The sequence below is a fragment of the Marmota flaviventris genome, chromosome 19, assembly GCF_047511675.1.
Source record: "Marmota flaviventris isolate mMarFla1 chromosome 19, mMarFla1.hap1, whole genome shotgun sequence".
Lineage (NCBI taxonomy): Eukaryota > Metazoa > Chordata > Mammalia > Rodentia > Sciuridae > Marmota > Marmota flaviventris.
The window spans coordinates 8,555,847-8,570,444 of NC_092516.1; the positions used below are offsets into that span (position 1 = coordinate 8,555,847).

A 14,598-nucleotide genomic window follows, 5' to 3' on the forward strand; every position below is an offset into this window, starting at 1 on the left:
CTGAAGGGGTAGTAAGCAAGCATAGCGGTGAGCCTGTGGGTCAATTTTGAGGATCAAATTCAGCCTGCCAGTTCCCGGGGCTGCCACTGCCAGGGGAAGTCCAGCCAGTAACCCAGTGTCAGTCCCACATTAGCAAGCACTCCTGCTTCTCTTGAGGTTATGCATCAGTGGCAGAGCAGCACGGAACAGAAAAGGAACAAAGAGCTCCTCCTTATAGGAGCCTCCATGGGGAATGGCTCTGGCATTTCTGGCTTCCCTCTTGCAGTCAAGCCCTGAGCTGATGGTGAGTGGAAGCCACATCCAGTGGAAGAAACTACTCACAGCCAGGTCCTGAACTGGTGTGTTCCAACAGCGGGCCTTGCCCATACTCACTTGTGAATGTAGGAATTGTGCACCTCAGAGGCCACCTGCTTGCCTTGAGAGGCACCATATACACTGCCCTTGAGGGTGCCATGTGTGCTGCTAGAAGCACAAACTCCTGCAAGGCCCCACCTATTCCCTACTGGTCTCTTAGCAGGCCTGGGGCAAAGATGGTGTCCACCAGTACAGGGGAGCACTCTGTCCTGAACATCTCTCTCCCCTGAGCTCAGAGGACACCCTCCCAGAACAGGATCCAGTCTGGGGAAATTTCCCAGTGGTCAGGCAAGGAGGCGTGTTGGCAGGGGCATGTGGGGATCTTTCCTGGAGGACAGGGACAACATAGTCCCTTCTTGCTGAGTGCTCAGAAGAAAAGGAAAAAAAAAGGCACATGTCTGTAATCCCAGCAACTTGGGAGGTTGAAGTAGGAGGACCAAAAATTCAAGGCCAGCCTCAGCAACTTATCAAGACCCTGTCTCAAAATAAAAAGGACCAAGGGATATAGCTCAGAGGTAGAGTGCCCCACACCTGTAATCCCAGAAGCTCAGAAGGCTGAGGCAAGAGGATCACAAGTTCAAAGCCAGACTCAGCAACGTAGCAATAGTGTCTCAAAATAAAAAATAAAAAGGGCTGGTGATGTGGGCCAGTAGTTAAGTGCTCCTGGGTTTAATCCCCAACTTAAAAAAAAAAAAAAAAAAAAAAAAAAAAAAAAAGAAGAGAGAGGTAGAGTACCCCTGGGCTTGATCCCCAGTACCAAAAAAAAAGCAAAGGAACAGAGAAATGGCAGGGAAAAGTGATGAAGACTCTGTCCTGGCTGACCCCAGTCATTCAGGGGACTGAGGCAGGAGGACTGCAAGTTCAAGGCCAGCTTGGCCAACTTGGCTAAAGTCTGTATCCTAGATAAAATAAAAAAGGCTGGAGCTGTAGCTCAGTGGTAGAGAGCTTGCCTAGCTTGGGTGAGATTCCTGGGTTCAATTCCCAGTATCATAGAACAAAACAAAACCCAACCCCACCCTCTGTTTGCTTCCTGGGACACAGCTTTTAGTCCCAATCCTGTTCATGTCACCTTTGGTGGGTAACCCCATGTGTGGACAGCTGTGCAATTGCTCCAAAAGTCCTCCTTTAGGGAGGTTAAGAACTGTACTCAGGGCCTCCATAGGCATAGGGAGCTCAAGGAGCCCTGCCTGAGCTGTCATTCCTCTGGCTCTGGCCAGCCTTCTAAAAAGGTGGTGGTCACCCCGGTAGTCCCATCCCACTTGCCCAAGGACACTGTGGATGACACTTTTTAGGCAAAGGGACTGGGACACACCAGCAGATACGCATCATTTATGAGGCAGACCTCAAGGAGTGCCCAGACTCCCATCACAGCTCCATGACTAAATAATCTGGGGATAGAGTGGGATATTTTACAAAGTAGTGCTGCCCACTCTGTCTCTCTAGATGTAACAGGAGGGTGAGGGCCTCACACAGAGCAGAACACAGTCCCTCCCCATATGACAGGCCTCAGTTGCCTTTCCCAGGGCCATCCACTCCTGAAGAACCCTGGGCAAAGGTTGATGCTCTGGCAAGTGCCCTCTGTGCTTGGCCTATCATGTGTTCAGGTGCTCAGCAGACACCAGTGGCCTTTGCTGTGTGCCAGACTCTTTTAGGTACTTGGTCATGGCAACCACTGATGCTCAGAGGCCCCTGCAGGGTGGCTCACTTTCTCATTGCTGTGTGACTTAAACACTTTTCAAAAGTCAGAGTACGAAGATATGCAAGCCTCCGGGCCTCAGTGGGAAAGGAAGGGTGTGGTGAGGAAGAGATGTTCGGTCTCAAGGCCTGGTAGACTCCCTGCATCAGCACAGCCTGGGTCCTGCATCAGCCTAACCCTGGGACAGCCCCAGCCAGTTCCTTCAGGGCTTTCTTTTGGGAACCACTGCCCTGGTTTTAAATGGGGCAGCAGCCTATATCTGGTCTCAGGGAAGCATGGAAGTGAGGTCACCAGTGCCCTGAAAGGACAAGGTACTAATTACCCTGGTGCTACTTGCCCTTTGCCCCAGGCCCAGGGCCCACACTGCAGTAGCCAGAGTAGAGTGATATCACCTTCTGCCTGGAACTGCTCCCCAAAGCTGGAATACCTCACTCCCAGAACAACCTAGGGATGGTATACCCAGCAAAGGCCAGGAAGGTGCCCACCCTATCCTGTGCTCCTGATGTATGTGCAGGCAAAGGGTCCCCAGTGCCTGTCCTGTCCTGCTAATCTGTGATACACGCTGCCAGGGGAGAGCAGAGAGAAGCACAAGTTGAGCAGGACAGGACCCTGTTTCCTAAATCTTACAAAAGGCCATCTCGCCACTGTTTTAACTGCAGCAGCTCCAGTAACACCCCTACCTGGAACAGGATGTGTGGGACAGCAGGAAGAGTGGCAGTCCCAGCCCAGCCTGACACCTATTACCATGCACTATACCCCAGAATTGCACTCACCTAACCAGGAGGACCCCAAGTCAGATGTGACACCAAAAGTGAGCTGCTGCCTGGGATGATGTTCTGAGCTGTTTCCCACAGCTCAGGGACAACTGGAACCAATGCCAACTACAGAAACTGTGAGAGGAAACAAAGCCTTTGCCTTGTAAGGCAGAAGGACCAAGGACTGGGAGTGAACCTTCCCTCTCATCCCTATAAGAAACCAGGCCAGGACCCACCCCAGGGGAGGACTCAACTGTGACCTCTGCCCCCCCCCAAACTGGCAGGTTGGCATTCCCTGGGGACAAGTGGAGAGGTCACTCCCCAGGGATGTCAGCAGCTCCCTGGCCAGGCCCCTCAGGGCTGGAGGACAAGGGGAAGCTGTGTCAGGGTTTGGGGCATGCACATGCTCCACACCAGTTCTGCTCCGGCATCTCTATTGGGTACACAGAGGGAGTTCCATCTGGGGCCAAGGGCAGGGCACAGGGAGACACCCCCAGATAACAGGAGGACATCCAGGAGAGCAAGGTCCCACCAGGTCTGCCCTTATGGTGTCTTGGAATGACAAGACCATGGCGCCAGTCTTGGAAGCATGGTTTTCCTAAGGGAGGTTCCCAAAAGGTGGAGAGAACCAGAATCTGTCAGGGCACAGCAGTAGGTCTGGAGGGGTTCTGGAGCCAGGAAACCAATGAAGGGTCCAAGGTACCAGCCATAGAAAGGGGTCCTCACAGCACCCCAACCCCGCTGTTCCACAGTTTTATAGCCCAAACAATTCCATAAACAAACCACAGAACTTGGGAGCTGAATCCAAAGACACCAAGTTCCTGCTGGATTCTGCCCTGAGGTCAGTACACTCCTCCAGAAGTGTCTGGACTCTGGCCTGGGAGTGCCATACAGTCTTTGAGTTTATTTGCACAGGCCAGACTCCTGGAAATGGTCCTGACTGCCCATGTGGCCCAGGCCCTACCCCCCATTAGGGCCCAGAACCACTTGGAGGGTTTCACTGTCCTACCACAGCACACATGGATGAGGGCCCTTTCCTGTTAGGAACTCCACCTGTCCCACAACTGAAGTAGACCAGGGACCTGGGGCAGCATGGTGTAGCTGGCTTTTCATTGCCCTGATTTGAGGACCCTGACCTGTCTAATCTAGTTCTAAAGGCCTGTGGTCAATTCTAGACCAGCCAGAATGGCAGAGGAGACTGTTCAAGATCCTGTCTTGACTTCCCTCAGCCTGGCACTGCTACAAGGAAAGACCTTGGGCAAGAATCCAGGGGCAGAGCAGCACCATAGACCAGCACCAGTTGGGACGGGAACTTGGGCTGCCAGGAAAAGGTGCACAGGTGGCAGCAGGGCTCTGGGCAACAACAATCCCAGTTCTGTTCTTCTCAACACCTGATCACCATGGAGGGACCACTGTCATGGCACTCACTACCCTATCCTTCCTTGGGTACTCTGCAGTCTCCTGCACCAGCTCAGATCTTGCCCTGTCATGTGAACAAGGGACAGTGGATACCACCATTCACTAGAGCAGGAAGGATGCTGTCCACCTCAGAGAATGAACCACGGAGGTTCTGAGAGTGAAATTCACCTACTGAAATAAAAGTAGGAGCACTTTCTGCCAACAAACTTGGGAAGAAGCATGCCCTGTCCCCTCATCCTCCCAAGCTGAAGCTTTCCCATCATGTGCTACAGGGCAGCTCTCTTTTAAGTTCCAGATTTCTCCAAGTATGTCCAATTTTAAAAGTTCAGCCACTAGCTCAGGAAGAAAATCAGGACTTAACACTGCATGGTCCATGAGACACAATATAGCACTGGGGCTCTAGCTGTGGGCCTCTTCAGATTAGCTCTGGGACTCCCCACTTGCCCAGGAGACCCTGGGGGCTGGACTGAGAACGCTGGCCTTCTTCAGTATGAGAAGAAGAGATGGGTTTCCTGAGCAGCTCAGGACAGGAATCTGGAGGGTCATCTACATACTCATACTGCTGCATCCTAGGCAGGGACAGGGGGTGATACTGCATGTCTTTATGTGTCTTAAGAGACGCCTTATTTATGCATTGTGAAAAACATTATGCTCTTCAAAACGGTATTGTCAGGGAAACAAGCACATACTTAGGATTTTAGTTCACAAGTTCAATATTGTTTAATGTGGAATACTATTTTCAACAGAAAAAAATATACAAGACAAGCACTTGGTTTATGTGTATATGGTGCTGGGGATTGAACAATGGACTTAAAACATGTGAGCCAGCCCTTTTTGAGACAGATTCTTAGGTTGCTAAGGCTGGTCTCAACTGCCTCAGCCTCTGGAGCAGCTGGGATTAAATGCATGTGCCACCATACCTGGCTGCACTCTTGTTTTTTGGCACTTTCATATTTCTTTCTTGTCAATGGTAGAAGGAAAACCCTGGCCTGGGTGGTCTAGTGACCCTACTGGTAGCAGAACAGAAATTCCAGGGGCACCCAAGTCCTCCACTGGCCCCAAAGAGAAGCAGACAGGGAACTGTGGGAATACAGAATCCTGTTCCACAGCAGATCTCTTGGCACTTTCTTGCCCAGTAAGTTCTGGCTTCTCCATAACCACCTCTCCAGAAAGGCAGAGATTCCAAATAGCTCCAGAATTTGCTGTCATTCCCATTAAAAGGGGATGGGGGTAGGATTGGACAAAGAGCAGAAGGTCCAAGAGATTCAACCTGCCTGAGTCATTAATTCCAAAGGGTAACTTTTTCAAGAAAAGTGGAAGAGGTTCCCTCTGCAGTGAAGCACATTGCTTTCCCAGAGTAGCCAGAAGCTGCAAGGCCTGTCCACAATGAGCGTAGCTATGATGACATTTTCAAAGAGCAGTTATCAACCTGTTTTCCCCCTAATATCCTGAAGCTTTGTCCAGGCAGGTCCTCCAGCCTGACCACCATGGAATTGGAGGTAGGGGCAGTAAAACCATGACAGTGTGTCTGTTTGCCTGGACGGGAGCAGAGAGCCCAAGGCACATGTCCCACGTGGTCTTAGAACACACAGACTTGAGCAAGCCTGCCTCAATGCCTGGTGAGCCTTGTAGGAGGGATAGCCACATCATTGGACAACCATGCAGCAAAATGCAAAGGGACAGGAGGACTGCCCAGGGCTATATGGCCCTTCTGGTCTTTGCACCAGGCTAGGGTGCCTCTCTGTCCTCCCACAGCTCTCATTCCCTATACTACATGGGCCTGGCAGCAGGCCCTGTCCTGATGGCACCATGCAGAGAGGCCCATGGAGTGACAAGACTGTGACTAAATAGGTCTCCAAGCCCAGCCTAGTCTACCCACAGCCTTCTCTGGCACCTTCCAGTGACACGAAAGAGTCACAAGCCCGCAAGTAGATTCCTTAGACTCAGAAACAAGCTGTGGTCATATGATGCCACCCCTTCCCCATTTCCAAAGAGGCTACAATGTTACAGGAACAACCCCTACCCCCACCCTAGGCTTCAGAACCCAACTGACCCAGAGCTGCTGTGTGAACAGCTGACTGAGGATGCTTACTGGCCACCTGTTCAGTGCAGGGCTGGACAGAGCTGGGCATGGGGCCTACTGAGAGACAGAAATAGGACCCACCCTCTTTTAGTTTGCACCCAGAAGGGGAGATGTGTGAAACAGGAATGCTGCCAGCAGAACCCTGTACAGAGAGCCAGTACAACACTGGAGCCTGACAAAGACCTTCTGCGCTCTCTTGGCAGGACAGGGCATGGGTTAAAAATGGCTCTGCAGATCAAGACACAGTGGTAGAGCCTGTGTCCTTGCTGAGAAGTTAGAGATGAGTTAGGCTTTAGGTGAGAGGGAGTGAGGAAGTAGGGTGGGGAAAGAGAACACCACATGGCACCTCAGGATGCACCCACGGTACCAAGTGCTCTAGTGGGTGTGGAAAGGGTACTAGAAGGTCCTACAGAGCTACAGCAAACCAGCAAAAGAACCAGAGAGCCCCCTTCCAAGGACCCAGGGCAGAGTTCAGAGCCTGCATGTGTGATGAAGAGATGGATCAATCCCACAGCTGTGCCTCACAGTTCAGGATGGCCCACAAGGTCAGAATGAGAGTGAAGTGGCTAGTCACCAGCATGCCTGCATTTCTGTAGGTGTGTTTCTCAAAGAGCCCAAATTGTTTCCACTTAATATCATTTGCCTTCTCAGTATCTGTCCCTACCTGGTGCAGTGAGCAGAGACATCACACTGAGAGCTTAAGGGCTGTACCTGGGGCTGCTCTGTCTGAATGGCCATGAGGATGAAAGCCTTCCTTCAGGCTCTTCACAAACCAGCTCATGAACTGCATGTAGTTTCTGGAGGTTTTCAGGCCAGCAGAACCCTGGCTGGCCTGAAACAAGGAGGTTGAAAAGTAGCCTTTGTGAGTCAGAGACCTGGAGCTTCAGTTCTCTCCACCCTTCTCCTGGCAGCAAGTGCTATCCCTCAGCCTGTTTCCCACCTGTTAAGATGGGAGTTACCAGAGTGCTGTCCCACTGCCTGGGAAGAAGCCAGGGGGAGGTTGGTGTAGGCAGGGTCTGACACGCAGGAGCTTCCACCATCATCAACACCAGGCAAAGCCTGTCTTCCCTTTGTGGAGCGGCAGAGGGGCCTCAGGTTCCCCGGTAGAAAGGCTGAAGCTTTCACACAGGTGTAGGGTCAGGGGCCAGAACCAGGCTTCCTTTAAGACCCACCTGCCTTGCTAAGCTACGGAGCCCTGGCTGCCCCTGTCCGCGCCGGGCCAGGGAAACACATGCTCTTGCCACTCTTTGCATTTAGAAAGTCACTAAAGCTGGACAGGCAGGATTACCCCTGGCCGTCAGCACGCTCCACACCGGTGACTCACTTCCGCAGCCTTCAGCCCAGGGCAGAGGGGAGCTCCCGGGAGGAGTGCAGGCCCGCAGGCAACCAGGGATCACCCAGGCCTGGTCTCGGGTTCCTGGCCTCCCGGCTGCTTCCGGGTCCTGTTACCTGCGGTCGGCCAGGGTCACCCGGCCGCACGCCGGGCCTCCCTGTCAGGCCCAGAGCAGGTTCCGGGGACTCTCTAAACGCCCCGCCATCGCCAAAGGCCCGCGGGGAACAGGGAGGCGGCGGCGCGGGTGGCCGCGGGCGCTCCAGCGGCCGCTCCGGAGTGCCAATGGCCGGAACCCCGCGCGGCGTCCTCGTGTCTGGCCGGGAGAAGAGGGCACTCAAGGACGGGCCGGCGCCGAGGCCGCCACCGCGGGCCCCACGAGCGACCCGCGCCGCCAGGCCCCGCGCGACCGGCCGCCCGTGGACTCACCTCCGCGCGCCGGCGGCGCCTCCTCCGCGGCCGCGGCCGGGCGGCGCGGGGCCCCCCGGCTCCCCCGAGAGGCACGCGCGCCGTCGCCGCCGGCTGCGCCGCCCCGCCGGCCTCGCGCGCCTCAGCCGCGGAGCGCCAGCCCTCCCGCCAGCTGCCCTGCACCGCCTCCGAGCGTGGCGCCCACGGCGACGTGCGTCAGGGCGCACGCGACGCCACGAGCGCGCCGGGCCGGGCTCCCAGAGGGCCGCGCGGCGCGCGAGGCAGGCCGGGAGCTCCGCCCGCGCGCCCTGCAGACGTGTTTCGGCCCTGAGGACCCGGGGTCTGGGGTCCTTTGTGAGTCAGAGACCTGCTCCGCCCTAGTGGGGGTCGGCTGCTGCGGAGCTTGGGTCGGGGGTCCGCTGCTGCGGAGCGGGGGTTGGGGGTCGGGCTCGGGCGAGTTCCAGGCGGCTTGGCCCTTTGTTCTCTGCAGCCGGATAGCTGTGAAGGAGGCAGGGAGCAGAAGCTGCAGCCAGCAAGTGTAGCTGAAGGTATCTGAGCCTGCCAGGGACCTTGCAGAAGAGGGAGACCAGAAGGATGGCCTACCTGGACCTCGGGAGAGCTGCTGCTTGTGGTCCATTTTTGTAGCAGGATGACGGTGTTTTACCAGTGAGAGAGTGAAGTTTGCTCCATAAAGTCTGAACCCATCACAGTAGGACCTGTAGGTACAAGATCATGCTCCTGGGAGGATATTCATACTTCAGGAGAGCCAGTGAGCCAAAGTTGCGCCATCAGACTCTCCAGATACTTCTCTGGGATACCTGTCCTGATGGGGAGGATGGTGCTTTTGGCAGTCAGGATAGACTCTAGCCTCCTGAGTGCTTTGAGGTGACAGATTTATCTGTTCTGTGATGCTTGTGATAAGGAGGTCACCTCCGTCTATTTGGAATCAATCAGCCCCAGGCTGAGGGTTAGGCAGTCCACACCAGGGCACCCTGAGGTAGGAGATACACCCACTCCAGGCCAACAGGCTGCCTGGTCAGGGAACTAAGGGGCACTAATGGATACTCTCATGTGACTTGGGCAGGCTCTTGGCTTCTATGTGAGAAGATGGAGTTGTGGGTGGGCTCTCAGTGGCTGTGGGCCCTTTCCCTCCCCAGCCTGTTGGGTACCACCTGGGTAGCTCCCTGGCCAGAGGCTAGTGGCCCAGCCTGCAGAGTAGTATGTGTCTTGTGGCCTCCTAGCCAGAGAAGCAGCTGAAGGAATGCCTGATGGTTGAGGTTCCTGTTAGCTCACTGTATGGTTTCCTGAGCCAGACTGTGGAGGTGAGGGGAGGACAGGCACAAGGACTGTCCTCACATGGGAGAAAGCGCATGAGGAGCAGTCTTGATACTGTTAAGATGTTGGCTGTGCAAGGAGGGACAGAACAGGGCGCATCTCTGGTCATCTGCATTCATCCTGAGTGTTCTGAGGCACTGCCTCATCAAGTTGACTCTGCTCTGTGCTAGTGAAGTCCTGGCCTGAGGACAACTTAGAAAAGGGGACAGACCTGAGCTGCTGCCACAAGACAGCTGGAGGAGGACTGGAGGCGGCTATCTGCGGAAGCAGCCAGTATCTTCCCCAGATTAGCATGGGGCCCAATATGTGCAGGCTTCTGGGGTCAGCAGTAGTGAGACCCAGAGGCCATCAGAATCGAAGTTCTTGGGGTGGGCACTCTGTGAGCCTGATGTGAGGGCATGAGAGATTCTGGTCCCAAGCTCATATTTGTCCTATCATGACTACCCACTTCGCAGGCCACACAACTGTGTCAAAGAATAAAACCTCACGTAAAGAGAACAGAGTTCTTGGCCCTGGCCAATCCCTGCCCTGTGGGCCTTCGGCAAGTGGAAGGACCTAACCAGTCACTCAAACCTGCTGAGCCTGAGCCTTGCCTCTGCTTTTCCAAAGAGAATGGACCAAGACTTGAAAGACTCAAGCAGGGGCTCTGTGCAGCATTAAGAGCTGACCAGAGATATCCTGACCAGGCCACTGCACAGTTGCGGGGAAGGAGTGGCCCCAATCCTTGGAGGACATGCTGGGGTCTCCTAAAGGACTGAAGGCCTTCTCTCCTCCAGGAACATGCTTCAGGTGAGCTCCCAGTGGACCTGGGCCTGCTCCTGCCCACCTGCAGGCCCTTCTCAGCAGCGGTCTCTGGGAACCTCATTTAACAATGGCTCTTATACCCACCTTCCCCACCATGTTCCAAGCGAGTGTTTGTCTTCTTTGAGCTGGACACTCCAGAGGGCCAGCACAGCAATCCCAGTGACTCTTGGTGGGGCCAACTGGACTGTGGACATGGAACTAAGAAGCTGCCAGCCCATGGTGGAGAGGCTCCTGCTCCTAGCTTTCAGGTAGATTGGGGCCCTGCTTTATCAGGCAGATCCCATGGGCAGCCCAGATAGATGGGAGGGCAGACCATACCCCTGCAGGCAGAAACTCAGCCTCTGATGTGTCCATGATCCCAAATTTCTATTTCAGTTCTACCCAGGAGTCCTGGGCCAGAGGCTCTGGTACTTGGAGCCCTCCTGTTCACTCTACCCACTGAGGACAAAGCCCCATTGCAGGCCAGGTTATATCCCTTTAAGTTACCAGCTCTGGGAAGAGTGGAAGCTGAGCAGTCAGCAGAACCCAGTGGGGCATGTAGATTAGTGGTTGAGGGCTTGCCTTGCATGTATTAGGCCTGAGTTTGACCCAAAAGAAGAAGAAAAAAAAAAGATAAATTCTTATAATGCTTAAGATAACTCAAGAATTTTAACATTCTTGGGGTAGTAATTACAAATCAGTCCTCAGCCTCTCTGAGCCTCAGTTTCTCCATCTGTGTCTGACCAGTGGGCAAGTAGGCAGGTCAGTGTGAGGGTGGTAGAGATTTGCAGCTGTGCCATTTGCTGCTCCAGGGACACCTAGGTTGGGTAGGTGTTTCAAGGGGATATCAGACATGACTGCCTTCCAATCAGACATAGCACTTATTCTCAGAACTCTTGGTGTCTATCCTGGGGCCACAACCTTCAATGTTCTTTGCCTTGGGGTGTTCCTCTCACCACCTGGTATGGCCCTACCCTTTGTTGATCCCTGACAGGCTGCATCTCAGGGATAGGGACACTATGAGACTTGCAATTCAGTGGGGTGTGATACCAGTCTGTGCCTAGAAGGCTTGTTCCTGGAGAGGAACTAAGAAGTTGCAGGAACCATGGGGAGAGCAAGGAATAGGTCCCTTCCCTCTTTCCCAGTCTTCAGGTAGGGACTGAAGCAGATTGACCATAGTTGTGAAGATGGTCACGTGTGCATAAAGCATCTGCAGAAACCCACACTTAGATGGTTCCCTGTTTATAAGCATATGAATAATAAAAATGTCCAAACCCGGGGCTGGGGATATGGCTCAAGCGGTAACACGCTTGCCTGGCATGCGCGGGGCGCTGGGTTCTATCCTCAGCACCACATAAAAATTAAACAAAGATGTTGTGTCCACCGAAAACTGAAAAATAAATATTGAAAAAATTCTCTCTCTTTAAAAAAAAAATGTCCAAATCCTCTCTGTGGAGCCCTCCAAATTCCTTCTTTGGAATAATAAGGAATATGCTGGGGCCTTCACCTGCCTAGGGGTTGAAGAGGCCTAGTGTGGCCTTAGGGGAGGCTTGGGATGCACTCAGGCCACATCTTACCTGGAGAAAATAGCCTGGGGCCTGTCTTACCACACCCGCCCCTGAGGCAGGGCACTTTTCTAGGGTGAGTTAAAGATCCAGACCCTACCCACAGTGGCTGAGTCCTGGGGGTGGCCCAGCCTGGAGGCCATGCTGTCCTGGAGCATTAGGTAAGGGGAAAGGCTTGGCCAAGCTGCAGAGTCAAGATTTTGTGAGGTCTGACCAATGTCCCCAGACACCTGGGGGAAGTCAGGGCCTGGCCCAGGGACACCCCAGCCCACCACCTGCTGGAGGACAGAGTTTGTGTGTATGGTAACAGCTTTAATCTGTGGTGGCTTGACAAATCGGGCAAGACCCTCCTGGTCTCCCACCCTCCTGCTTCCTGGCAGGAAGAGCCATTTCTCTGGGGAACAGAAGCAGCGTGCAGGTTGGTTGGTGTATCTCCTGGAAGCGTGTCTGCAGCCCCAGCACTGCTGGGGGCCAGCAGGACAGGCCATAGTCATGTCAGGGCTAGGACCTGGGCACAGAGAGGCAGGCTCCAGTACTTATATATTATACATACATATATATATATATATATATATATTTTATGTGTATACACAGATAGTTTTCTCTCTGTAAAGTATTAAAAAATTGATCAACCTTCAATCTATAAAAAATACCTACTCTACATGATAGAAAAATCTCTCCTCCAAGTTTACATTGATTTACACCCGAGGCTTTCCCCAAAACTGTACAACACGGGGCCACACAAGCTCTAGTGTGGAGGGCCACGTGGAGACGCAGGGCTGCAGGTGCACAAGGCACGCACTCACTCCCACAGGCTATGGGCCAGCAGCTTGCAAGGAGCCACTGCTCAAGTCCTGGGAAAGCCTGCTAGCCTGCCCTCCTGCACCCTCAGGAAGAACAGCGATTTTAAGTCAGAGCCATGAGGTTTCAGATCCTGGACCGGGGCCCAAAAAATCTGACTTCACCCAAGGCGATGGCAGTCCGCCTAGGGAGGACTGCTCCAGGAGGCCAAGGCAGGCCACACCCAGAGAAGTGGCCCCTGCACCTGGGAGTCAGGACAGCACTGTTCACCATCCACGCAATGAGTTCCAGAGTCAGGATCCCAAGTCCTGACTTCAGAGCAAAGAGTCTCAGTGGGCTCCTGCTCCAGTCCTGGCATAAGAGTCAAGAGTCCCTGAGGGCTACTGTAGCAAGGGTCAGGCCATGGGATGGCTGCACAGCTTGGAGGCCCTTGGGCCTAAAGCTGGATCGAGGTGGCATTTGGCTGGGTGATGTCCTGAGCAGTTGGGGAGGAGAGCACTAGGGGCCTGTGGCTCATAGCCAGACCCTGCACGTGTCAGCCTCACCCACCTGTCCTTCCCACACCACCATGTCCCCTACAGGGGGTCCATCTGGAGCAACCAGGATTGGATGTGTCAGGGCGCTTGTGTGGCTGTCATAGCCCTGGTGGGAAGAGGGGTCTGTCATGAGGGAGTCAGAGGGACTTGTCCCAGCCTGAGACTGCCATGACACTGCACAGAGACTGAGAGGCCCTGCCCCCTCCCTGTCCACTGTGGACTACAGGCTGGGGGCTCTTCTTCTCCCTCCTCGGTACTGCTGTGCACCCTCTGCAGCCCCACTGCCTGGGCGTAGCTCCTCAAGGTGCGAGGGGCTCTCTGGGTGCTGGTGGAGGACTGAGCAGCCAGGCTGGTCTTGGAGGGACTACTTGACCTCCAAGATGGACGGGTTGGTCTCCATGATGGCCACGATGATCCTGTCGATGTAGTCCTGCAGGCGGAGGTTGATCTCCTCTTGCCTCTGGACAGCCTCCATGAGCTGTGGGGAGAGCACAAGTCAGCATGGGACGTGCAGACCATGGGCACGGGTAGGCAGGGCCCTTACCTCGTCACGGGACACCGAGCTGATCTCTGCCGCAAGGGACTCAGAGAAGGCTGTGGAAAAGAGGCTCCGGGCGCCCTGGATGCTGAGGGTGATGATCTGCCCGTTGAGCTCCTCGTTCTGCTCCTTCAGGTTGCGGTTATCCTGGGGACACAGCAGTGTCACATGGGGCCCTGGCCCCTGCGGGGGGCTGGGCTAAGACAGCAGCCTTCCAAAAGCTTCCAGGCAGGGTGGACGGGAGTCCAAGCCATACCTGCTTGAGCCTGCGGACCTCCTGTTCCAGCTCGCTCTCCCTGGTGCGGCTGTTGTACTCCTGCAGGCCCAGGCTGCTACTGCGGCCCCGTCTCTGCTCAGCCTCCAGCCTAAGGAGCTGCAGGTGCTCCAGCTGCTTGCGCAGGTCCTCTATCAGCTGTAAGGCAATCGTGGGCACCGGTTAGCAGCTGAAAGCCATGCATGGGAAGCACACCACATGTGACAGGGCAGGTGGGGAAAGGGACAGTGGCTCTGTTCACCTCCTGGGTTGCCTCCTTGTCTCTCTGGAACTGGTGCCGCTCATGGCTCAGCCTGTCCCCCATCTTCCTCTTGCTCTCCTGCTCTTCACTGAGCCGCAGCGTCAACCCTTCGATCTCATCCAGCAACTTCTGCTTCTCCTATGAAAACAGGCATCATTCATGTGCATGAAGAGCTCACCCCAGACCCGCTCCCAATCCACCCCAGCATAGTGGCCCTAGGATCAATTTCTGCAGAGCTGTGCCTAAGCCTTCAAGGCTGCCCTACCTTAGGGCCAAGGCACACACAGGCCACAATGGCAACTTCTCAAGAGGCAGGGTGAGAAGGACCTTTGTATAGATGGGACCTAAATCATGGCTGTGGAAGCTCTATCCTGGCACCTCTGGTTCATGCAAGCCAGAGCCCAAGTGATCCTGGAACATCCTCTGGTTTCAGAGCTTTCCAGAGGGCACTCAAGGAGGAAAGACAGGAGGGGAGGGGAG

At 54.6% G+C, this 14,598-nt stretch overlaps 1 protein-coding gene across 4 annotated transcripts in view; it reads right to left on the reverse strand.

The window, feature by feature from the left end:
* Positions 1-12,019: 12,019 nt before the first annotated feature.
* Rab11fip3 (RAB11 family interacting protein 3) overlaps positions 12,020-14,598 on the reverse strand; it is a 61,326-nt gene continuing 58,747 nt past the window's right edge. For all 4 annotated transcript variants that reach the window (XM_027940745.2, XM_027940746.2, XM_027940742.2 and 1 more), the window contains 4 exons: positions 14,119-14,256; positions 13,860-14,015; positions 13,610-13,750; positions 12,020-13,543 (listed from right to left, as the gene is read on the reverse strand). In XM_027940745.2, coding sequence (XP_027796546.1) covers positions 13,430-13,543; positions 13,610-13,750; positions 13,860-14,015; positions 14,119-14,256 — 549 coding nt within the window. In that variant the 3' untranslated portion in view covers positions 12,020-13,429. The remainder of the gene's footprint in view (positions 13,544-13,609; positions 13,751-13,859; positions 14,016-14,118; positions 14,257-14,598) is intronic.